The sequence below is a fragment of the Ambystoma mexicanum genome, chromosome 7q (assembly GCF_040938575.1).
Source record: "Ambystoma mexicanum isolate Mex_15411 chromosome 7q, UKY_AmexF1_1, whole genome shotgun sequence".
Lineage (NCBI taxonomy): Eukaryota > Metazoa > Chordata > Amphibia > Caudata > Ambystomatidae > Ambystoma > Ambystoma mexicanum.
In genome coordinates, this window is record NC_090941.1 from 166,194,467 (window position 1) to 166,221,206 (window position 26,740).

At 47.1% G+C, this 26,740-nt stretch overlaps 1 protein-coding gene across 1 annotated transcript in view; it reads left to right on the forward strand.

Moving 5' to 3' along the window:
- The first annotated feature begins 18,125 nt into the window (after positions 1–18,125).
- The window catches only part of TMEM47 (transmembrane protein 47), a 330,843-nt gene continuing 322,228 nt past the window's right edge, over positions 18,126–26,740 (forward strand). The window contains exon 1 of the mRNA XM_069640283.1: positions 18,126–18,618. Within this exon, the coding sequence (XP_069496384.1) occupies positions 18,399–18,618 (220 nt within the window). The 5' untranslated portion in view covers positions 18,126–18,398. The remainder of the gene's footprint in view (positions 18,619–26,740) is intronic.

Consider the following 26,740-nt stretch of genomic DNA (forward strand, 5'->3'; position numbering starts at 1 on the left):
GTTTGGAACCTATACCTATTCCCGTCAATCAGAAAGGTCACTACCGAAATGGTGGTGGGAAATAGGAAACATCAGTTTTTGATATATACTGGAGCACAGAAGTGTTCCATTGATCATTCACGGGTTCCAAACATTCCACTGTCAGGGCAAACCAATGTTTCTGTAGGGTTCTCTGGCACGCCAGTTGTTTGTCCGGTTTCTTCGCCGGTACCCATTTCTTTGGGTCCCTTTACGGACCACTGTCCATTTTTGTTGACTTCGAATTTTGGAGAGAACTTGCTGGGGTTGAATCTGTTAAAAGAATTAAATGCAGTGATTTATTGTTCTTCTATGGAGTGCGCTTGATGATTTCACCACAGCAATTTTCTGTCTCGCAATTCTTGACTAGACCTTTGCCGCCAGAATTCATTAATGTACCAGAGAGCTTATGGGCTGTTGACGACAATGATGTCGGTGTTTTACATATTGAGCCTGTTAAGATAGTTTTGAAACATGGAATTGAGCTGCCACGCATTCCCCAGTATAAGATTTCAGTTGAGGGCGAGTGAGCTTGGAAATGCTTTTTTTCCGATTTTGTGCATTGCCGGGTGATTGAAGAAATTTCAGGAAGTTTGTGTAATAGTCCGATTTTACCTGTGTACAAGAAAGGCGATAATGCAATTCCATTCCGTTTCATAATTGATTTACGTGCCATTAATAAGGTCGTCGCTCCGCAATTTCCAATTGTGCCTGATGTGACAATGATATTAACTATGATTCCAGCTACAGCTACTTACTTTAGTGTTGTGGATCTAAAGAATGCTTTCTTTAGTATTCCAATACACAAGGATAGTAGATACTTGTTCGTGTTCACCTTAGGGGGACGCTCGTTCACATTTACTCGTGCACCTCAAGGGTTCACAGAGAGTCCTAGCATCTATAGTAGGGCTTTGAAAGAACAGCTTGATACCCTTGAATTGCCCTCTACTTGTACATTGCTTCAGTATGTTGATGACTTGCTTTTAGCTGCTGACTCTGAGAGCACCTGTAAGGAGGGCACTGTGTTATTACTTATCCATCTAGCTAAGCATGGTCACAAAGCTTTGCTTAAAAAGTTTCAATATTGTTGCCAGGAGGTCGCCTATTTGGGCTATCTCCTGTCGAATGAGGGAAGAAGATTGACACCTGAAAGAATAAAACACATTTATGGCATGTCTGTCCCAAATACACAGAAGGAAGTTAGAGCCTTGATAGGTATGGCTTCTTACTGTAGGTTGTGGATCCCAAATTTTTCACTAGTGATCAAACCGATGTTGGCTTTGACAAAGAAGGGCATTTCTTCGCCATTGTCTTGGAACGTGGAACACCAGCAATCGTTTGACTTGCTTAAGACTGCATTATGCTCTGCACCAGTTTTGGGCACACCAAACTATGAAAAGGCCTTTGTGTTGTTTGTGCATGAATATGATGAATGTGCTTTGGCTGTATTAACGCAGGAACATGGAGAGAAGAATAGGCCGTGCGGTTACTTTTCTTCTGCCCTTGATCCTGTAGCATGCGCTTTGCCAAGATGTTTGCGAGCTGTCGCTGCTGCTGCTGCGTCTGTAAAACAGAGTGAGGGAATGGTCCTAGGACATGATCTAACCCTGATGGTGCCTCACTCTGTAGATGTTCTACTGAACCGAACCCAAACGCAACACCTCACTTCTGCATGGTTGACAAGATATGAATTGATCTTGTTTGCTCCTCACATTCAAATTAAGAGGTGTTGTGTTCTTAATCCGGCTGAACTCCTACCTTTCCCGCAAGGCACTACTTGCGGCGATGAAGAGTCACATGACTGTTTGTATACTACCCAACAAGAGACAAAGGGTAACATTGATTTGAAAGACACTCCTTTGGATAATCCGCAAGGAGAGCTGTTCTGTGATGGCCACTGCTTCAAACTTCCAGATGGTACATCCACAGCTGCTTATGCAATCACCACATTAAGCACGGTCGTGGAAACCAAGAGAATCACGCATAACTCTGCGCAGGCCGCAGAGAGTATAGCATTGACCCGAGCTTGTGAACTTTCCGAAGGGCTTGCAGTAAACATATATACTGATAGTCAGTATGCCTTTGGGGTGGTTCACAACTTTGGGAGACTTTGGTCAGAGAGAGGGTTCTTAACTTCACATGGCAATAAAATCCAACATGGCTCCCTAATAGTACAACTAATCTCAGCGCTTGCGCTCCCTACTCAGTTAGCAGTTATGAAATGTGCAGCACATCGAAAGATTACAGATGACATAGGGAAAGGGAATGCTTTCGATGATCAGATAGCTAGACAAACTGCTACCGATCCCCTTACGGAGATGTATGTTTCAAGGGAGACTGTAAATGCTTATCCAATGGATGAGGGTGTTGGGTCTGTACGGGATATCCAAACTGATGCCACGTTAGTAGAATCCAAGAGGTGAGCTGAAGGCTTGGGGAAACTTGATGAAGACGGGTGTTGGGGAAACATAGCTGAAGGGAAATGGCTACTCCCTGATGCGTATATAATGATGATGGTCATCATGGCCCATGGTCCTACGCATGTATGTGCCCAGAAGATGACAAAGATGTTAGAAAAAGTTTGGGCAAATGACAAAATTTCAAAAATTGCCCAGCGCTATGTCCAGGATTGCATGATTTGCCTACAACACAATGTGGGAAAGGGGACAGCAACTCCAAGTGGAAGTTTCGGGCCACCCTCTGTCCCCTTTGAAGTTATCCACTTTGACTTTATTGAAATGGAACGATGTAACAATAAAATATATGTGCTAGTGGTCATCTGTGCTTTTAGTAAATGGGTTGAGGCTTTCCCCGTTAAAGATGCTACAGCCATGTCTACTGCGAAAACCATGTTAAAGGAGTACTTCCCGCGGTTCGGGCTACCAAGAGTTATCTGGTCGGACAATGGTCCACATTTTGTCGCTGCTTTAATTCTGCAGATATGTGCAGCATTACAGATCGACAAACGGTTCCATTCGGCCAGACATGCTCAGAGTGCCGCACTAGTAGAAAGACACAACGGCATCATTGCCTTACCGATCGTGTTATTATCCATGCGTACAACTCCTCAAACTAACACTGGGCTCTCTCCATTTGAGGTGGTAATGGGGAGACCTGCCAATATCTGGAACCTTCCTAAATGTAATTCGTTAAGAAATGTTGAAAATGTATTACTTTCAGATTATTGCAGTTGACTAAAAACCTATATTTGATTTATCACCGGGTACGAGAGGCTTTACCTTTGCGATACGAGCCACAGTATACGGCCTGGAAGTTGGGTGCTCATCAAGGCATTTGAGTGCTCTTCCTGTCTTGCACCTCGCTGGCGTGGCCCGTTCCAGGTCCTGTTGGTCACCCAAACAGCGGTGCGGGTCTCTGGAAGAAAGAACTGGATCCACACATCCCATGTCAAGAAACTTCCTCACCCAGTGCCACACGTTACAGAAGAAACAGAACCCCTCGCTAATGCTGCAACCAACGATCCCAAAGCAGTAAATAGCACCGAGAGTGTGTCAGAGAATTTTTCTGAGCCCGTGAGGCTTGGGGAAACAGCCATTTTGTCTCCACACTCTCCAAAAGTTTTGCATCCGGAAAATGCTGTTCCAAATTTGCCATCTTCACTTGTCTCTGCTACGTTGCTTCCAATGGGAAGTGACGACACATTGTTTCTGGATCAATCAGTACCAGGAAAAGCAAGGTACAATCTGCAACAAAGAAAATAGACTTACGGCACGGTTTTGATGTGCATCTGATAGACTTATGGCACGGTTTGGCTGTGCATTCGAAGAAGGAAAGGATCATCGATGGCTTGTTATTGCCCAAATTTGAGAAAGGGGATTCTGTTGGCTAGGGTTGTGGAAGGACTAAGAAGTCACGTGACAGGGAGGTTGCCAGCAACGAACATTGGGGTTTCCATTTGAAGACTACAATGCATGCCACCGCTACCGCTCGTATGGGACTTGTAAATGATGGAGTGACCAACCGGGACAATGGACAATATGCCTGGGCCCCGAAAACGTATTGCTGTGTTTTTATAATGATATTTGGGTTTTTAATAGTCACTGTGTTAGGATTGTGGTACCTTGAGGAAATGCATCCTTTAGAATCCTTGTTGCCCACTGAAAATGTACCTACTGTTCCTACTCCCTTTGTACATTTGCATACTCTGTCCCCTAGGGACTCTCAGCATAGACAAAGGTATGACAATAATACTCTGCTACTTATCATGAATGCTACGCATGCCATTTTTAATAAGTCTAACTGTTGGGTCTGCTCACATTTGCTGCAACACGGGGATAAGGGGCTTGGTTGGTATATTCATCCTTTACCTTTGACAACTGCTTGTTATGCTTCTCTTAGAGCACCGTTCTTTGGCCGCTGGAATGATAGCATCTCAGAGAATTTTGACGGCACTAATTTGAATAGTTTTGAGAAACGTGTTTTGACTCCCCTGGGATGCTCGCTTTTCGCAAACATGAGTAAACCTAACGTTGCTTCTATTAGGCCTTCTGATAGACTGTCTCGTCCTTTCCAATCTTTGATTTCCTTTAAGATGGCTCCGATTGGCAATAAGGATGCCATGCCTCCTTCTTACACTATTAATCATAGCCCCGATTCAGTTTCTTTTTGCATACAGAGGAATGGAACTCAGTCAATGGGAGATTTTCTAGGTTGTGCCAACTTTGCAAATTTGACTGGTGAAAACAGACCTTTGTATGTAGGCGAACCTGTCTACTTCATCTGCGGTAATGTAGCATTCCCATGGTTGCCCAGGGATTGGCAGGGAACCTGTTATTTAGGGATCCTGTTACCTGGGGTGTTTATAGCTATTACAATAGAAGTTTTGAAGGCTCGTCCACGGCGGGACGAGAATGGTGACACTCCAGCACAAATCTTGGGAGATATAGCAAAATCAGTTGTGCCATTTTAGGGGTAGATAGCGAATTCCGAAGATATCAGAAGACTAGCGAGAGTACTGGAGAGAACCATCAACCGGACCACGGACATACTCTATAATATGACATTAGAACAGAAGGCGATAAGACTAGTAGCACTTCAAATCCGGATGGCATTAGATGTTATTCTGGCTGAACGTGGTGGAGTGTGTAAATTAGTGGGGTCCGCTTGCTGTGTTTTCGAAGCAGATTCCTCCCCAACCATCTTCAAGGCAATACAGAATTTGCACGTCCTTAGTTCAGAAGTGCATGTTCCCGAGGGAAACTGGGATCTTAGCGCTTGGTTCTGGGACTTCTTGCGATCTTGGCATTGGAAGGTACTATCGGTCTTGCTGATTATTTTGTGAATTCTGTTGTTTCTTTGTTGCTGTATTCAATGTCTACCTAGTATATGTTCGATGCTAGGGGGATGTTGCGCACAAGCGATCGGTAAGATAGGACATAACGTGTATTCCCCAGATAAAACTTCTAAAGAATATGTGTTGAAAGAAATTTTAGCGAATGACCTAATGGCAATAGATATCTCCGACAGTGATTCAGGGTGCATGGACAATGATGCATGGAGCTATTTGCAAGAAGATCAGAAGTAGTTTAGCACTTGGCATAGGCCAAAAGGGGGGTTTGTCAAACGAGAAATTATATTGTGCCTCCTATCGCAATAAATATATGTATATTGGCCTATGCCAAGCTGCTAACAAGTTGCTTGTGAAGAAATCCGTGTTGCAAGGTCCTGACCTTAAAATCAATGTAAGCTGCCATTTTAGGTCAATCCGCCATTTTAGGTTCGCTTTGTAAAGTCACCCTGTGAGAAAAATGGTGAACGATGTAATTCTGAAATACAACATGGCCGTCTTGACCTCTGTATGTAGCTAATATGTAACTTGCCTGCAGGCCACTTGTTGAGGTCGTGAACTGAGACCTTGTCCTTCGTTGACCTGTGTGTAAAGGATTACTCGTGCAATGAAACTAATCCGCGAGCATATGTTAAGAACAATGTATTCAAATACTGAATGTAGAACACTTGTTTAACTACATTGTATTAATGTTTGAGAAGACCTGCATGGGAAATCCCAGAATACACAGTTGCCATATAGGCTTGTTGATATATGTATTAAAAGCAACCCAGTTACATGTGGATGTGCGAAACTCGGCATGAACCCTAGATCGATGATGTATTAGCGGAATATTAACCCGAAGGAGGGATGGACATTGTGTTCGCAAATAGTATAAAAGAGTCATGAATTCTAATGTACAGCGTCTCTCACTGAACACACTGAACCACACTGCAGTTTGTGTTGTTTCACTGAGGGCCGATAGCTATCTGATTTTGCTCTGTTCTTCGTAACTGGATTCAGTATAAAATGAAGTACTTTGTATGTTCCTTTGTAACCCGTGTTCGGTGTATTTCCTTTTGGGGTACTCAGCCTCGATATTTTGATTTTGTTTTCACAGCACGACCCAACTATTATGTTCAATGCTTTTTGTCACCTATACAAATTTTGATCATGGCAGGAGATGTTTGGAATTGGGAGTTTCCAGACCCATGTCCCACTTATCAATCAATGTAATGTGGGAACGGTTGGATCTGTTGGGAGCTTTCTGAACATGGTTTTGCTGATCAAGCTCTTTCCGTTGTTCAGGCACACTCTGGCGAGAACAGTCTCCTTCCCTTCATTTAACTGAATAGGGACAAACAGCTGCTCTCTAATTTTCTGAATGTTAGCTAAACTTTGAGCTGGTTTTTAATCACTTTTGACTATAGAGTTTGGATTTTCAGATTCGAATTGGTATAAAATTTCAAAGTATTTCCCTCCAGGGTGGAATGCCACTTGAAGCTGGAAGGAAGGTTGATTTTCAGGAATGGAGAGGAGTTCCTATCACCCGTTTGTTGTCCTAAAGTAATTACTGTAACATCAGATGTTTGATTATTTTGGAAATTAAACTCAATATGATCAGATTTTTGTTCAACCAAGTGGCATGTCGTCCAATTTTTATTTCCATACCCGCAGTCCCCTCGACAGGAATTTCATTCCTGTTGAAGTTCTGGAGTTGTCCAGGGAGAGGGGTGAGAGGGATCTGGTGTCTCTCCCCCCTTCCTGAATTTAGCTGCTCAAAGGCCCTTTTGGGATCCAGTATCCACCAGTGCTGAAAATACACATTGCCCTTGCACTCGCACAGAGGCATAAAATCTCCCCTCAAGTGGGCAAAGGTAATTGGCATTTTTGCAAAGCTGGGTGGTCAATTTATTTATTTTGGCCTCGGACTTGGAGGGATTTCTGGCAGTTTTCTATGCCGGAGTCTTCGAATCTGTAACAAAAATGTGGCATCCTGAAATATGTGGAATTTTGGAATCCCACTTTTCCATTTGCTCTCTGATACCCCCTCTTACCTGGTGGCAGTCACTAGAACCAGGTTGTGGGGAGTATCCCTCCATGAATATTTTTCTCTCAGGATGATAATTCTGGGGCTCAGGGATGGGTGATTCTGAATCTGTCCCCACACCCAACCAGTCTTCATTCAGATCTTTTGGGACCCATTTTTCTTTGGGTGGATTTCTCCCGTCCCTGAAGGAGAAGATTTTCTTCCCAGAATCCTCTAAGGATTCTTCCCCTTCAAACTGAAGCACACTAACTTCCTTCACAAAATGGGCCTTTTTGATTTCTTTATTTCTCCTGCCCACCCTCTGTTCCCTGGGTTGCAGATTTTCAGGGGCAGGAGATTTTGGTTCTGGTTCCGTGGTGTCCAGGGGCTATTCACGGGTGAGGGAGGAAGCTTCCTCTAGGGCTTTAGACTTCCCTTCCCCCATTCCTCCTCCTCTGGAACCAATGAGTTACCGGGGTTCTCTCCCTGTCATTGTTCTGGGGTGCAAGACCCTTGGTTTGCAGGGTTCTGAGCCGCCATGTTCATCTGAGGGTTCTGCTGAGCCCTCAACACGTGACTCAGATCCTGAGTTAGGTTCTGGACCTGGCGCTCCAGTTGGGACACCCGTTCCAGCTGGTACGGGGGTCTTTGGTCATACCTAGGTTGTTCACGGGAAGGTTAACTATCCCTTCTCCCGGAGTATCCTGGGTATTGGGGATTCCCTTTGTAACCCTGTACCCCTGGCCTCCTCTCTCTCGGATTGGGTGGTCTAGGATCCTGAAAGTGGGGAAAGAAAGGAGGGTTTGGTAGATAGGGGGGAAAGAAACTTAACCTGGATTTTGGGGGATTACTGCCCTCCTGAGGTACGTTAGGAGGGAAGTTTCTGGGGACAGTACTCACCTGGTTGGATCTCCCCCCCTTGGGCTGGGGAGTCCATACATACCCCAAGATAGGTCTGTTGCCCTTGTATCTGGGACTTATGTAATCAGGAGGTTTAGGGGTCCCATTGGTGGGATTACCTACCTGACTGCCACCTGCTGCTGATTGATCAGATGACCTTCTTTAGCTGGCTTTGTGAAGGTTTGTTTTTAGACCCCACCATTTCTAGGTCTAAAAAGGGGTCAAGCTTCACCTCTGCCACCTTAGCAGCAGCGGGGGTGTTGATTTGTTTGGGGTTTTTTGTCTGATTTTTATTTTCTGCAGGTGTTTGGACCTCATAGATCTGGGTAGCCTGCTCTATTACCCAGTCCAGGGTCCTTTTGTCATGAAAATCCATCACCAGCTGGGTCATTATGTATTTTGGGAGCGCATGAAAATAGGTGGTAATAAACTCTCTACTATTCGTGCGCACCCTCCTGGTAGTTTGTGCAAAGGCACATTTTAGCTCCTGCACAAATTCTCTTGGGGCCTGATCTTCTCCGCATTGCAAATTGTGGGCCACTTTGCGGGCCTCTTGGGGGTTTCTGTGGGCTGAAAAGTGCTTCAAGGTGGTCGCCTTGTAGGTGGACCACCTTGAATGTTTTTGGTCTTCCAGTCCAGCAAAGAAACTGGAGTACTCTGGAGAGAACGTCCATTTGTCATAGTCTATGCAGTTCTGGCTATCTTTGATGTGAAAAGTGTCCATCATCTGTTCATATAGTTCCAGATGCTCCCAGACAGAAGAGTTTGCATTTTTGTGGTACAGGGTTATAAAATTCCTAATAGCCTTAATCTGCCTAATGGGGTCTTTCACCAGAGCTCTCTTTAGTTTATTTTACTTGTTTTGTTGCATCACCTGAGTCTACTCGCCCTCAGACTCAGAGCTGCTATTGTTTGAGGTCCCCTCATGATCTTCTAGGCGCTCCCTGATTCTTTGAGCTTGTAAGGGGCTCGCAGAATTGTGGAGTTTTGCTTCTTCTCCCCTGTTGTACCTTTGGCTCTCTAGGTCACTCACCTTGGATGCCCTCTTTCACACAGGAGAGTGGTCTTCTGACTCCTCTCTGCTTCCAGAGTTAGTCGAGGGTCCCCCCCACTGCCCTGTTTGGATGGAGGTTTTCAGAATACTCTTTGGAGCCTCATTTGATGCTGTTTTTCTGCGAATTGAACCAAATGGTTCCTTTATAAGTTATGCTTCTGTAAGTCTAGCTCCCTGAGTTTCACCTCATAGGAGCCTTCCTGATCAGATATTTCTGCCATAACACTTTGGAATCTGTACAGGGACACCCGACCATCAATCTATGATGGGCGCTTGCTTACCTGTTCAATCATGCTACGCCTATTTAAGTCTAGCTGCCCCGTAACACCCAGTTCTTGTGAACTGGCGAACATGAAGTCAGCAGTGCCTTGTGCATACAAATTGTTAAATGGGTTTGAGGCACTTAGTACAGAGGGCATCACACTGTGGTCAGGGATTGACCTGTCCCTCTCTACTTGTTCCGGGTCCTTCAAATTTGGATTCAGCCTAGCATACTCTTTCTCTAACAGCTCCAGTTTCCCTTTTTCAGCCCCTATTTCCTGATGGTAGGCAAAGGCCTGAGCCTTTTGCTCCTCTATCAGGGATTGACTTACTTCTATGATCTTTTCTTGGAATTGTGGGAACGGACCGTTCGTACCTTTGGTGGTAGCATTATAGGTAAGTATAACAAATTTTAAAAAGACTGTGGGGGTGTCCCCCGTGACACCCTGCTCACTATACTGTGTAGTACAGTGAGTGGGGTTGCGAGGACACCCCGGTAGAACACCTGAAAAAAGAAAAAAACAGGGGCTGCGGGGGTGGCCCCTGCAACACCCCGCTCACTATACTTTACTGTATAGTGAGCGGGGGTTGTGGGGGACACCCCTGCAGCTCCCATATAAAAAACAAAAAATGAAAAGAAAAGGACTCCGCGGAAGTGAAACGGAACTGACACTGCCGGGACTCTGCCTGAAGAAATAGGTAATTAGAGTATGTTTATGTTGGGGTGTGCGTTGGGGGTGTTGAGGGTGTAGGTGGGAGTGTGTCATGGGTGTGTTGTGGGTGTGGGTGGGGGGTATGGGTATGTAGGTGTATTGTGTGTGTGTGTTCGCATGGGAAATGTGTGAAACTTTGGTGGTTCGCACATTTCTCATGCAAACTTTCTGGCCGCAGGAAAATCAGCTGCAGTCGGATCAAGCAGAACCCTTTTCTTGAGCTGCTACCTGACTCTGGAGTCAACTGGTCTCCTCACAGAGGGCCTCATTGTCTTGTTGGGCTGCCTGTATGGTCTGGGAGCACTGGGACAATTTTTGTTGCAGGCAATTTATCTCCTGATTTTGCCCATTTTTAGTTTGGGTCTCTTCTAGAGCACCTTCCACTCGTCTGGTGTCCCCCAATAACTTTTTGTATTCTACTGTTAGTTCATTTAGTTCATTTAGTTTTGGAGGCCTGCCTCTCTTTTCTGTAGTTCTGTTATTAGGTTGCACACTTCCTGATATAGGGCATCTGTCTCCTTATTTAGGGTGCCCCTCTGTTCAGCAAGGTCATCCCTTTGTTGCTTGATGGAATTTAATTTCTGGCATTCTTGATCAAATTCTGCTTGCGAGTGGAGTTCTTTAATAATTAATGTATTCCTTTCCTCTTCCACTTTCTCAATCTGCTTTTTTAACATGTTATTTATCTGAGCAAACTTTGATATATTTTAGTTGTTGGTTTAGTTTCTGTTCAACCTTTTCCTGGCACTCCTCTTTTAATGCATCTAATTGAGCTTCTTGTTCTGAATTATTTTGTTGTTGTAGAGCCAAGACCTGTTTAAGCTGTTTGATGAAGTTTTTAACTTCTGCCTCAGTATCTTGGCTCTTTTGCCATTTCTCTTCCACTAATTTTAATTCCGTTTGGATTTGGGTTAAGAGCTCAGACTGGTTTTGTGCAAGGGTTCTGTTTCTTCATGTTTTGCCTCCAGAACTCCCATATAGAGGTATATGTAGGCTGTGATTCTGACCATTTTGATCTGCTCCTCTGTAATTTTTGGAGTCATATACAACTCATTGAAGGCTTAATGTAATAAGTCACCGTCCTGCCACACATCCATGTTCATTGCGGTGACCTGTTGCATCATTTCTCCCAGCCAGACCTCCTCATCTTGCTGTGCCCATTCCCCTCTGACAAATAGCTTGTACAGAAGGTGCTGCCTAGCAATGATTATCTCTACTGTGGTCATTATGGAAAGTGTTATTTCTTTATTAATTCATTTATATAAGGGTAACCTGTATTCTGTTGCTTTTTGTCTAGTTTGGGGTTGATTTTACTTTATCTTTCACACAGGGCTGATACTTAGGGTCTATGTTTTGGGGAGATGCTTTCTACAGTGTAAGACATCTTTCTAACCACACAAAGTATTACTACCCTTATTGTTAGCCTGCTGTGTTAAGCTGTCACGGGTGGCAACACTTTCTCAATCCAGGACGAGCCCCCAATCTGTTAAGGATTTTTATGGGGCGTCACATACCAGACCAGGACTCTTGATGCTGGCCTAGGCTGCAGCGCAAAATTAAAACATATTTACTTTATTTTCTAAGGATTCAGATTGAGATGGCACCCAACCCATCACACACCCCCTTTTACAAATACCTCAGGCCACAATGGACCATGAACCAGGCCAGTGGGTGGTAATACAATATTTATTTATTTAGAAAATCCAAATGAAATCACACAAGTTTGGTATTGGCAGCAATCACCAGTGGGGTGATAGTAACAGTGTAAAATGATAGCATACACTTAGTTTGACCTTCTAATATAACAAATATAAAGCACAAATGAATGGAGTAATATTACTTTTTGGGTAGATAGCACCCAAGTTAAGATTTCCCCCTGCAACGCTCCCTCAAACCGTGATTAACTGAATTTTGCGTGGATAGAAAGGAGTAGCAAGGGGTCAGGTGTACCAGACAGTAAACAGAAGTGAAATACGAAATGTGGAGGGATTTAAGAACCTTTGCAATTGCACAAAATAGCACTCGGAATTAGTAAATATTTGTTTTAGATGTACGGTTGAATGAATAAGGTAGCAATGAGTCTGACAGGATCAGAGGAGTCTGAAACTTGTAAACTACAAGGCAATGTACTAGCAACGGGCATACGATTCAGAAAATCAACTTTGGAAGGAACACACAGTGCAAAAAATCACGCGTCGAGAAATTACATTTGCTAATTTTCACTGGTTAAAATTACAAAAATAGCTTTAAAACCGGGTGAAACAGACAAAATCAGAATGCTGTTTTTATGCTCGGGGACAAATGCACATCACAGGGATCGTATGAAAGTGAAAGGATAACTCTAAATGACTGAAAGGATGAAATTCTTAATAGGAAAAGAAATTTGGTTTTAACATGAAAGCAGTGGACAAGGAAAATCGGTTTCGAAAGGAAATGACGAGTTTCACTTAAACTATATTTTAATGACTAGATTATTAAAGAAAGACAAGGTACGCTCGAAGGTTAATTTGCAAAGTTAACCTGTTCACGCCGCGTTCAGCTCCATAGGGGAATTAATTATGTTATTCAAAATATGACTAACGATTTACACAATGGATTATAAGGATGGGGAAGAATGACGCTAAAACCTAGAAATCAAAAACAGGATGCACAGAGAATTCTGACTATTTTAACAAGTTACCAGGTTATTGGTGGGATTACTTATAGGATGGAACAAAGGCAAGGTATCAAAAAGGGGTATGCTACGTTTTGCTATGGGATGCGGTGATACTTACAATCAGCAATCAGCACTTGAATTTGGAATTTGGGAACGCCAACCGGGTTTCTGGACAGCGGGACAAGGATCTGGTCATGGCACGGCGGCAGGCTCTCCTAAAAGAGGACCGCTGGCCACCGGGGTCTGGTCTCAATAGATAGCGAGGTGCATCAGCTGGATAAAACAGTTAGCAGGGCGAGCAGGTAGCGCTGTATGATCCCAAAGAGGATTCAGCCACCTTTCCCCTTTCGCCCTGAATTAGTGTGATTTTCTTGTGGGGTTTAGTTCTGAAGGGTGGTTCTGCCTGGATAGGAAGGTCTGGATCAGCTATCCCTTTCCTAGCAGTGGAACCTGGAATCTGCAGGGTGAGCAGTAATGTCTGGATCTCTGGAGATGTTGCAGAGGCTGTCAGGAGAGTCAATCAGATTATTCAGTCAGTCCTTTGTCTCTCCAAGACTCTACCTTTTATAAGGCGGATGACATCACAGGATTTACTATGGGGGCAGACCTTTGGCTTGACATGCCTCTAACAACTGGATTGGTCAGGGGGGACTGTCACTGCCTTCCTGTCAGCCGGTTGGACTTCAGGGATGTGACATCAGTGTTATGGTGTAAGCTTAAAATGCCCATGACCCTCCAACAGTTATTTTTGCCAAATCAGTTTATGACATGAATTTCACATTTTTAGAGTCATTGCACTTTTGAAAATCACATAGGCAAATGACATATTTCACACAGAGGATGGCATTCTGATTCCCAAGTTTGTACGGTGTCATTTAGCCCTTCAACTAATCTTTCGCAATTTCAGTGGGAACTGTCTCCCCAAAAAATCGATAAACAGATGCACTGAAGCAAATCAATGTGGGTCATATTTACATCCAACTTTCATAACCTGGTCCTTTGCACTTTTCCAAGAAATTTCATTTTTCCAGCATTTGCGTCCAGGAAGGGCTACATTGTCTTGTTTTAAAAGCGTAAAATTTACATTCATACTGTCATAATTTCACATTATTAAGCTTCCAGGTTACAGAAATAACAGTTTTAAGAAGAAATGTCTTTAGAACCAAGTGAGCCGGCTTTACCCCAAAGAGGGGCAGTCTTCCAGCCCTCCAAGCCAAATGTCTTTCTCTGGCCCACTGGCACAGAGGTTGTCATGGAGTTGCCTGTGAAGCTCTTTAGTTGAGTTGAGGGGAGGTGCTACCAGAAAGTCACACCTATGTGTCCCAGAAATCCATTGTCTTCTGGCTGCAGAATGCCAAGCAGTCTGATGAGAATGTGAAATCCCCCACCTCTGCCTATTCATATGCCCCAGATGCTGGTCCACTTGGGGGGAGTTAGATCCTGTAGTCAGTCCTTTGAAGCCTGGGCGTGTAAAAAACCTGTTCTGCAGGCCTCACAGCAAATGTATTTATGTATTGCTGTTTCCTGAACCAGAAAGCAAGTCTGTTGGAATTAAATATTCTATATATGTTTTAAAACAACCCCCCATCACATTTGTATGTAAGTACATGGCCTTGTTTCAACAATTTACTTTTAAACAGACATTTTCTTGTTTGTAAAAAGCACCATTTTACAAGTGGTTAATTTTCCTTGGCTGTCACTTTACAATGTGCCTTCCTCTCATCAATTTTCAGAACCTTTCCAAAGCCCCAGCCATGTTTCTACTGCACAGGCATCTGTTCAAATAAAAGTTCCTTTGAAACTGACATGAGCTAGGAGAGAGAGAGAGGGCTTTTTATGAAGAGTTTATCTGTGATATTTTGATGCAAAAGTAAAGCGTTTTCCATGCGGGTGAAGTGAAGTTCTTTGCTATTTCACAGATCTTGCTTGACACAGCCTGTCATTCAATGATGAATGCCCCTTTCTGCTGGGGCACAATCTGAATGTGGATAAACATAGATGGGTCTTACTGGAACCAAACTGTGTACAGTTGAAAGGATGGACAGGGCATCAGTGCGCAGTCATTTTTAAATGCAGAACGCTTTCTTTTTCCATGGGAAATGCTGATCTGGCAGTATAGCAGCGCTGCCTTTGACTTCTTTTCTCTAGTGCAAATGAAGAAATTACTGGCAACAATTCTCGGGGTGTTCTGTGTTTCACCTTGCCCCATGTGTGGCTGATGAGACAGCGCAGACATCATTTTTGTAGCTGCAAAATGCAGTTTGATGCAAGGCAATCGTGCTCAACAGAGCCAGCGCAAAAACAAAGAGGTGATGGTTGGAAGGTTTAGACTGAATCTTGACCACTGGCATTGCTCGGGGCAACCCTCCAGACCATCGTTCTTCGCCTGCCAAGCCATTACAGAAGGGGAAAGACCATATGCAAATCAGGCTTGGCCCCACCCCAAAAGGGGAAGTCCAGCCCAAACTGCTAGGTCACATCCCTTCTGCACGAGACCACAAGCATCCCCAAACATGTTTCACCCTTGTTGGGGATCATCAGTGAGGAGTAGCTTGGGTCTCTAGGCCCAGCAGGCACGGGACCCACGTCTGGGATGTGACCTAGCAGTTCGGGCTGGACTACCCCTTTGGGGTGGGACCAAGCCTGATTTGCATATGGTCTTTCCCCCTTTGTAATGGCTTGGCAGGCGAAGAACGATGGTCTGGAGGGTTGCCCAGAGCAATGCCAGAGGTCAAGATTTATTCTAAACCTTCCAGCCATCAACTCTTTTGTTTTGCTATTGCCACCCCGAGTGGGAAGGGTATGCCCAGACGTGGGTCCCTTGCCTGCTGGGCCTAGAGACCCAAGCTACTCCTCACTGATGACGCCCAATGAGGCTGAAATGTGTCTGGGGATGCTTGTGGTCTCGTGCAAAAGGGATGTGACCTAGCAGTTCGGGCTGGACTACCCTTTTGGGGTGGGACCAAGCCTGATTTGCATATGGTCTTTCCCCTTTTGTAATGGCTTGGCAGGCGAAGAACGATGGTCTGGAGGGTTGCCCAGAGCAATGCCAGAGGTCAAGATTTATTCTAAACCTTCCAGCCATCAACTCTTTTGTTTTGCAACAGAGCCAGCGCAGCCACTCTGCTGGTCACTGCTGGGATGTAGTTTGGTGAAGTAGGGGATTCTGCCGGGCTGGTAGATGTATCTCACAGGTATATTCTTTTTATTGGGTGTTTAAGGTCAAGCTTGCATAGTAGGGCAATGTACGTTGGCCAGACCAGAATATCAAGACTAGTTACTGTAATTTAGCTTCATTTTGAGAGAAGCAAATATTAGGTACCTGCTGTGGCTTGTGCCTTATTAAATATTTTTGATTAGATGGGAATTGTCTGTGTGCACTGTTAAAATTCTTCTGAGCGGCACCTAGAAGGAAGCTGGGCCAGCGCACATGCGCACAGCCTAGAGGGAACATTGCTCATGACTACATTCTAAAATGGCATTGTAAGAATCTCAGCATTTAAGGCAACTGTTTAGACTTGCCTTGTTCTTTGGCAGCCATCACTGTGTTGTATTTTATACAGTTTACAACTTGAGTGCCTCAGGGGGTGTGTAGCTCGTTCAATATCCAGATCTAAGGGAAAGTGCTGTGTTGCTTAGCACTGCTATCTAAATAAAAGACTATGCAACAAGACTATTTTGGTTTTGCAGGTTCACTATGTTACTGTGTTGGCCTACAGTGTATTTCAGGGACAGATCAAATCTAGTTTGTTTGTTACCTTATGGCCTTTAGGGACTGGCCTCTCTTATGTCTGTCTGCGCTATTCTAATTGTGTCTTTTCTGTCTATGATGTTGCCTTCAATACCCAAAGAATGATGTCCTCACTGGGGATCTGTCATACAATGTATGACTAACATCTACTGGAACTAGGAAAAAATGTCTCTCGGTATTCCTGAATCCAGGGAAAGTAAAAGCCCTTTGCCCAGGCCCCTGTAAAATCCTGCACCCCCAGAAATCAGCGGCCTCCTTAACTTCTGAGATCAGAAGTGCTCTTTCCCAATTTGTCTTTGTTTTTCCATTTAAGCATGATTAACTTTAGATTGCTGCAGGCACATGAGTGGGTGTAGGTAATGGGTGGTAGTTATAGTCTGTGGCATGTCCCTTTACAGGTGGGGATGACAGGTGATTAGAAAATGGAAGGATGCAAAAAGCTGTTTTGAAGAACAATGGCTACAAGCAGGTGATGATATTATTTTCTTTATCTGCGTTTCTTTCATTCTTGATAGTAAAGGTGTAAAACAGAGATGTGTAAGGCTCGTATGACTTTATATGGTGGTAAAAGTAGGCTCCCGTTTACGAAGGAGAAAGTACAGCTGCAATTATAATCTCGTTGCTCAACAAATTACAATAATGTTTTAGATATTGTGAGGTTGATTTATTTTGTGATTTGTATATGCATTAAGCACACTTTATAAAACACAGAGCTATTTAGGCCCTTTTTTCACTTTTTACAGTCCTGTTGCTACACTCGGTGCCAAAGTCTGACCTGTGTCATCAAAGTTAACTCCCGGAATGCATTCATTTGATATGTGATCCGGTGGCATTGAGCCATGATCACCTGACCATTCACGGCGATAGACAGGCCAGCTAGGAGGCCCACCCCTTCCCACACACTCGACGGTGTGCAGCATTGGTGAATTCAAGAGCTCACTTATCCTATCAATGACAAAGCAGGGTCATGGTGTGGGGATGCACACTGCGTAATCTCCGATAAGTGTTTACCAAGAGGTGGTGAATGGACAGTGTTTCTTTGCAATTCCGTCGCCAGATATTCGGGGTTCGGGAGAATGTAAGGGCTGGATCGGAGCCTTGGAAATAAAGGCTGAATTTTACAATGAGTGCTGTCTCGTGGCCAAGGTGTGCCCGGCGTTGGCAGCGCTGCACGTTCTGTTAAAGCAGCAGCATTCATATAACAGAAACACTGACTCGTGCCGTGCATAGCCTGCAAACTTTTCGGAAGAGGCTGTGGAATTCTGCCTCTGCACGAGAAGAGCCTGTGCGACGGTGCCGGCGCTGCTGCGTGTGTGGCTGTCATTTCTTCAACTCTCCTCGGAGCCTCAGCGCCCATCTTGACGTCAGTGCTTGGGCCTGGCCCCTCTGCCCCCTCGCCGTCTGCCAGAGGAGGAGGAGGGGGGGGGCGGTGAGGGTAAGGGGAGGGGACTGGAGCAAGGGGCAGGGACGGACGTTCTAGATGCAGAGAGCGCCTGGCAGTGGAAGGCTCAGTCCCGGGCAGCGGAGACCCGCGGCGGCTGCGACACCCCCCCACCCCTGACTGAGGGAAGGGAGTCAGAGGACCGGGCTCGCGAGTACTGACTCTGGGATTATCTGCAACCTGCCTACGCTGCCCTAGGCACCGTTGCTCGCTGGCGGGGCGTCTTTGTTTTTTCTGGACTGCCGCTTCTCCGGTGTTGCTCTGTCGACCTGCCCCTCCGCCCGGGCCATGGCCTCCTCCGGTAGCGGGATGGAGGAGGTGCGGGTCTCGGTGCTGACCCCCCTGAAGCTGGTCGGACTGGTGTGCATCTTCCTGGCCCTCTGCCTGGACATCGGCGCTGTGCTGAGCCCGGCCTGGGTGACGGCGGACCACCAGTACTACCTGTCCCTCTGGGAGTCCTGCACTAAGGAGATTGACCACTGGAACTGCAACTCCACCCTGCAGAGCGGTGAGGGCCTCCAACTTTTCCTCTCTGCAAAACGTGCGGTTGAATGTCTGCCAAGCAGCCCCTCTGCCTCTAAGCCATGCACAGCTTAACGGTCACGCTTCAACTGTCACACTGTCTCCATCTCACCGCCCTGCTTTGCTTGCCTACCTCAAACACACCACTGACCATTCCGCTGCCAAATGCGCCTTCCAGATACCTGCTCACCTCGCGGCACTATGTTCAACACCTGGTTTTCACCTCACTGAACTGCCGACCTAAAAGCCTGGGCACAACATCACGTTGACTGTCGTTTAAAAAACCTAACCCCATCGTAGTACTCTCTCGGCCTAGCTGGCCCCTCTCCCTGCCTGCTTTTCTAAAACCAATGCCCATGTCAGTGCTCGGTCTGCCTAAACACGTGTGTCCACCCCAGGGCCCCTCATCTGTTACCCCGTGACATGTCCACGCCCAGCGTCTGCCATCATGGGTACCCCTTCTGTAACACGGTATCCCTGTCGATGCCCCCGTGGTCAGTGGAGTAACTTTGCTGAAAATGTTGGGGGGACATGACATCTGAAAAAAGGTGCCCCAACCAAATTAATGGGGACAAAATGGTGTGCCATGAAAGTTCGGGGGGGCAAACACCCCTGTCCCCCCTAAAATTACGCCCATGCCCGTGGTTAAACCTTCAGTGCCCTGATGGGGTTACAGCTGTGTCCATTTCACACAACTTCCCCCGCCCCCTCTTTAAACCCAGTGCCTCTTTCATTGCCCCGTCTGCAACTCGTTTTCCATCTCTCTACCCCGCTGCCCCCTTACTGCCCCTCCCTGTGTAAGGGCGTGCCCTTCCGCTGTCCGCGATGACATTACCCTTGGGGGGCATTCGCATTGCACCTGTGCGTGAGCCTGCGTCCGGCTCGTTGCCCATGCTTGCACCCTCCTGGCAATCTGTTTCTCTTTCCCTGGCCCTGCATGGCATCTCGGGGGGTCGCACTGTATTAACACTGTGCCAATGCCACCGCGCGCCACTCCCCCCGCCCCCGAACCATGCCTCTGTACACATCCCGCCCACCCTCTGCCTAAAACCGTGTGCAGAATTCACTCCCATGACCGCCAGTAACCCCGTCCCGCTTCCTATGTCTGCCTCGACCCCGGTTGCCACTCCATTGCCTCTCTGGCAAGCAACGTGCTTTTCAGTTCCTTGCTGGTGCCGTGTGTTCTTTCAGCCCACATCCCCTGCAAAAAAAATCGCCTGCCTGGCACCGATTTCGCCTTACACGTCTGCGTGTCTCTCTCCCTCTCTCTGCCCCACACCTATGTATGTCCCCAAACACCCTACCCGACCCCCAGGGGAGTTGCTAGGTCTGGAAAAGACCCGGGGCTAGGCTGATGTTGGAACTGTCGGGACTGGGGGCTAGCTAGTCTTTTGGCTGTAGCTCCTGAGATTCGATCAGGGGCTACAATCAAAAGATCAGGGGCTATAGCCCCCCTAACCCCCCCCCCCCCCCTAGCAACGCCCCTTGCCGAACCCCCACGGGAGAGAAACTGCCGTGCCTATGGGCAAAAACACGCCACCGAGGTGGGCAAGCCCCGCCCCTATATCAGGCGAGAGGATCTTTGAATCCAACCTCACTGGTCAGAGCACTGACTTCTAAGCACTGGCATTTTCAAATGTAACTACTGAGCGCGAGCCCAATACTATGTATATGTCGTTCATATTGGTGTTCCTTATAGTATCACCTGCGTGGGTCTCGTGACTCGTTCTTTAATGTGATGAAATTCATCAGGGTGCATGGAAAGAGCGCAGGTTCTGCCAACCAGACGTCGGTGCCACTGCCAGGCTTCACCTCATAAGGAGCCGGAGGATGAATGTTACGCCCAGCCAGGGCAGTGCCTCAGTTTGTTGGGCACATGTGTAGGGTGTGGTACCGGAGAAGGGGCAGCACTTTGTGCTTTCCGGTGTATTTTGGCGATGGCCGTCCTCGCAGGGGAATGCTCACTGCACGGGTACTCGAGTCCCTGAGCGCGCCGTTCACACGGACGCTGTCGCAGGCGGAGGGAAGCAGGCAGTGCCATGCAGATGAGGGGAGCAGGCAGTGCCATGCAGATGAGCTGGGAGCCGAAAGGGGACTGGCGCTGCTCTCGCCTCCATTTGCTCCTTATACGACTGGCAGGCATCGCACCCCCCCCCCCTCGTGCAATTCCCCGGCGTGTGTTTGTGTTTTTGCAACACTTGCCCTCATTAATTCCATGAATGTGTCTCAACACTGGAAGCCGGAAGGAGGGATGCGTCATGCGCAGAACTGCTGCCTCCACGTGCTGTATTTGGCGTGTTCCCTGGCTTCTCTTCTTGTTCCTCTTCTTGTGGCCGGGCACTGGGCGCACAGAGGGATTTATCTCCAGGAAGGTGTGTGCTAAGCGGCCCAGGCACCTCCTGAACGCACCCCCTTTCCTTAGAAGCCGTTACAATTCTAAATTATGCCACGTGACACTGGTATAGCGCCACTGCCAACCTGATGTACTCGAAGCACTTTATATCTCGAAATGGAAACATAAATGCCCCCTCTTTACAAAGCATTTCATACTGGTTGGGGGGGGGGGTGTAGTCTATCTCCCTTCGCGCCTCATGTCTGAGGCACTCATAGCATCGATAACCCGGGATCACGCAGTTCATTCAAGTGGTGACGCTGGGATTAGGAGATGTGCGCACAGGGGCTACTTTTTCAAAATTGTTAAGGGGAGGAGATTAATAATATTCGTTCCATGTGTTTCATCGAAGAACCGAACATTTTAAATGTGTGTTAGTTAATCTATAAATAACTTGGCGTCCCGGCCACGTTGCCTGCCCCATTCTGGTGGGGGCCCGTCTGGATCGTTGCCGGGAGTCAATCCTCACTGCTCGGTAACCAAGGGGGGACAATGGGGCCCTGAAACAAATCTTCGAAGGAACGCCTTCTTTTTGGGCCTCCCGGTAGAAATGGAAATTTATGGAGGAATGCGACCTCAAAACTGAGTCTCCCTGGCAACGGCTGCTCCGCGGCCCATCTTCTCTCAGAGCCAAGCATCCCTCGTCCAAAAGAATAGCTCGGCAAATAGGCCTGGCTTCTAAGAAGCTAGAGAGCCGACCCCAATGCAGGACTTTCAGCAGCATATTGTGTCAGCCTGCCCAGTGTGAGTGAGGGGGTGGTTGGGGGCTGCACAGGCGTCCAGCAAGCGTCCTTCACATGGCGTCTTGGCAGAGCGACTGGCTCGGCGATTTATTTTCCTTCTGGTTCGTCCCCTGGCTCCGGAATTGTGTTTGTCCCCCTTTCGCTAGAAAACAACAGATGCATGCGGACTGAAGATGTGAACTAGTGAAATTGCAACCTGTGTGGATGCGGCGGTGACATTAGACATTGCGCAGTCCCCGAACACACACACACACACACACAGCACTCCAGTGAGTGAGCTGGCCACGGCATGTTGTTGCATCCAGTCCAAGTTTATGAATCGTTTTTGGCTCCGGCTGCAGAAGTTGGGGTCCCGTGTCAGCGGCGAGAGCCAGGCTTCCCAGACTGCTCCGGGATGAAGCGGACGATTGTTTGAGAGGAACCGAACTGGGCTGAGCGGGTCCCAGCGCTCTCCAGTCCTCCGTGCTTGGCAGACAACGCTGCTCTCCCAGGGCACAAACACCGCCGTTTCAGCCTCTACTCCTTAGCATGTCAAATGTCCTTATAATGTCGGGCGTGGCTCTCCCATGCAGTGCACGTGTGCAGGGGACATTATGTAAAGGAAACGGTTTTCAGTGCCAGAGGAAAGTTCTAGAACCGCACCTCTTTTCGGTGTTGGAAAGCTCCCACGCCGAGCTATTGGGTTTATATGCGCGACATGTGTGTCCAGCCCACGCACCGCCGCCCCGAATTCACGCCTTGGTGCTGCGGCTTTTTGGCACGAGAAAACTGGTTATGCACAGGTGTCACTCCCCCAATCGGGGTTTGGAGGGGTCCAACTCGTCGGGCACATAATACTCACCCCATTGACTGAAGTCTCCTCAAAAGAAAACCTCACGCGACGTTGTTCCTATGCATGTTGTAGTTGTGTTCACCGAGAGCTCCCCCAGCGGCACAGACGAGAACAGCGCATATTCCGGAGTCGGAACTCATCACACACAACACCTAATCAAAAACCTCTGTGTTCGTTAACCTTGGCCCCTTTTGTTGTCAGACACTAACATATGGCGCAGTTATTTCCATGTTCTCTACCGCCCCTCCCCTCCCCAGAGAACTACTGCCCTTCAATGCCACTATGTTCAAGTTATTCTCCCAATTTCCAACTGGGATATCCTTTCAGTAATATTTACACAATATTGGGGGAAACCGGCCTGCACGTTTTCCTCCACAGTAAAGGTTTGCAACATCAGCATGTCATGCAGTTCTGGATTCTACACGCTTGGCTGAATTCTGAGCAAGCCACCTGTGTGGTTTTGTAAAGCTAGCATGTATATATAGGCTGTACTAGGCCCCCACATAGATGCGAAGCAAGGCAGGGCTATGCAAAGCGGGCGCACGCAGGAGTTACTAGCGGAGTGTGGGGCTAGCAGAGGAGCTGGGGTGGGCATGGGGAGGGAAGGCCAGCTTCAGAGGGGGAGAAATAAGGTTGAGTGGAGGGCTCAGGATTGGAGAGATGTTCCTTGAAACACAGGTTCTCCAGGCCTTTCTGGAGTGCAGGATTGGGGAGGCGGGCAGTCTTATCTGCACTGATAACTTGTTCCAGCATCCCAGCATTTGACTTACTCTAATGAAGCCTTTCAAAAAAGGTAGCAGGCGCTCCTCTCCATTAAGAACATGGCATCATAACCTGTTCCGAGATGAGAGTTTGCAGCACACGCTTTTTTGCTCACTGTACCTTTCACAGATGGAGAATATCCATTTACATATCAGTCTTTGTCCCACCCACATGGGCAGTCCAGCACTGAAACGCAATGGCAATTCCTTTCGGAACAAGAGTACCAACAGCAACCCCATACACGTGTTTCAGCCTTGTTGGGCCTCATCAGTGAGGTGGAGCTGTGCCTCTCTGAGCACAGTGAGCAGGGAGTCCACGTCTGGTTGCCCCAGGTAACTCAGGGAGACCAACCCCAAGTTCCTTGCAGTGGTCGAAGTGGGCGGGAGCAGTGCTCCTCTACTTCTTTAAATTACGTTTTACTGTTCCTATACTTTTATTTTAAAAAGAAAACGTTCCGGAATGGTTTAGTTTTAAAATAAAAGTGTAGGAAGAAGTTGAAACGTGCACTTTCCTCTAAACAGCAGGCTCATGTGTTTTAGGGTTTGTATTCTGTGTGGGAGGGGGTGTGGCGATGGGGTTTGTGGGGAGTGGTGCAGGCCAGTAGGGAACATAGTTCCACTACTTCTTTTCGTACACTTCAACCACTGGCTCCTTGCAAATATTTCAAAAAAGGTAGCAGGTACTCCTCTCCCGAAAGAACATGGTATGGTAACCTGTTCTGAGATGAGAGTTTGCAGCACAAGCATTTCGGTGCTGGACTGCCCATGTGGGCGGGACAAGGACTGATATGCAAATGGTTATTTCCCATCTGTGAAAGGTACAGTGAGCAAGAAGCGTCTCCTGCAAACTCTCATCTCAGAACATGTTATCGTGCCATGTTCTTTCTGGAGAGGAGTGCCTGCTACCTTTTTCGAAATTACTCTAATAAAGGGATCAGGTTTCACATTGTTTTAAATTTTAGTTTTAAGGAACCTGCACTTTGTGTTTGGGTAACGTGGTATTATGAGATGTTCTCTGATATTTGGAGAGTGTAGCACAGGACTATTTCAGGCATCTTGCTGCTAAAATAACTAAAGTGTGGCCATGTCTATACTCTATCAGCCAAAGGGAAAAGTCTTGAGCGGCTCCCTGAAGCAAGTGTGTAAGGAGGTAAGCCTATGCTGGAGCCAAGGAAGGCCACTTCACAAACAGGGCTCAAGTCGAGGGTACACGCGGGTGGAAGGAGTCCACCCACTTTGTTCAGAGGGCGGACTCAGTCCCCCTTCGGCTAACATGAGAAACATTTACTGCCTGATTCATGGAATTATTTGCGTGAAAAACGCAGATTTGCACTCCTTTCTGCCTGAACATCCCCATACTTTATACAGGGATTTTCGGGCAGAAATGCGCGCAAATCTGCGTTTTTCACGCAAATAATTCCATGAATCAGGCTGTGAATGGCCTCTTTCAATTTATGAAATGAAGCCGACCACAGTTGCCAGGTTTGCAGGCCGGACACTTCACCACTGCACTATATAACCTGATGGAAAATAACAAAGAACTAAAGGTGAAATGTCCCATTTCGGTGCTGCAAGCCCCAGGGAAAACATTTGTATTGGTTCTTGGAGTTTAAAACATGCATACCTTTTAACGTTTTCAAAAACAATGTTAGAAGAAAATATCCTCTCTTGGTTTTGTGTGTGTGTAGATTTTATGAAAGGCAAATGACATTTGTCCTGTGCAATTTGGGTGCTTATGCAAAGCCAATTTAATGATAATGTGCATATTTCACCTTGATATGCTAATTTATTGCGACATCACATCCCATTGCGTTTGTTGATGAGTCCCCCCCAACTTAAATTTTTAGGACTTGACCCCCGTTCACAACTCCAGGATAAGACGAGGTGGGCCCCCTGCCCTCTCACATGTACTTAGTGTCGTGTATCCGCTGAGCGTAGGACGCAAGCTTACATTTAAATACAGAATGTGCGGGCCATTAATGGCAGTCACTGCCAAACCAGACCTGTTCCTCCCCAGTGGTAGAAGTGTCCCAAAAAAAAAGTTACGGAACTGTGCCTCCGCCGGGGGACAGAGTAGTCAGGAAGGGAGCAATGCGCAACACCATTTTCAGCCGTTGCAGTCATGCTGGTTGACTGGCAATTACGTTGAAACAGATTTCAGTTTAGCTGTAGCTCCTATCTGATGGTCAAGTGGAGAAGGGTGCTTCAACTCCGCAAAGAACAGTTCCGGGAATGGTGAAAATGGTTGCGGTGAAACTGTTAACAGTAAAAAATAAAAGTAGTGGAATGCCGCTCCTGACTGTTCCCGCTCACTTCGACCACTGTTCATCACACAGGGGACCTTAAATACATGCCGACGCCTGATAGTGAGCCAGTGTAGGGTACACCGGCATCCTTCAGCTGATGCAGAGGCAGGCTGAGTGGCATGAGTTTTCGTTGCCACTGACTCCATTCGTGGGGCGGTGCAGGCTTGGCATCACCACTGGTAATGTGGCAGCTATGCACTGGGGCCTATGTACTTATTTATTTATTTTTTCGCTTTATTGGTGATTTTGCATAATGGTTAAGGCTAGACTCCTCCAGCTTCTAACTGCACCACCAAGGATGAAGCCCAAGTTGCACTGCTCCACGTTGTTCGTACACGGGTGTGCGCTACCTGCGTGGTCTAAGCTGGCCAAAGTACATGATATGATAGGTTATTTATAACACGTTTAATACCCAGAGGTTGCTAGGCGCCGACCTGGGGATTGAACCCTTGGTGCTCCGTGGCATATTGCTTCCAAGGCGAGCACGTTCCCCCTCAGCTATCTGCTCGATGCCGCAGAGTGCTTAGATGGAGGCAACACAGATGGCTCGCTTTGGTGATTTTTGCGTCCTGGAATAGAAAGCTTATTCTCCAGAATCATGCCCAGGCTTCCTGACCCCATCACTCAGGAGAAGGGGGGCACCCAGGTAAGGAGGCGAGTGGCCTAGTGTTCAGGATAGACCGCTTTGACAGATCGCTGTGACCACCGCAGTCTTACAAGGGCTTGAGGTGATTGGCGGGGATCCATTGAGCAGCGTGACATAGGTTCACAGTGCCTCCACAGAGGGCGGGGGGAGGGTGTGGGGGGGGGGGGGTTTCACACTCACCCCTTCCATCCATAGACTCATTCTTATCTGGAGGAATTTTGAAAAATGGTTCAGGCAAAGCAGAACATACGATTTCACGAGCGTGCACCGTCTCCATTCATAGCAACGAGAGCCATGACAGCTCGGGCAGTTCGGTTATCACCACTTGCTGTACACAAGCGCTAGAAACAGCGGCGGGATGAGCCCTCCCCCCTCTCCTCCCCCCACCCCCCGTTTGTCAGCAGTGCAAGAAATGCATCGACCTTCTA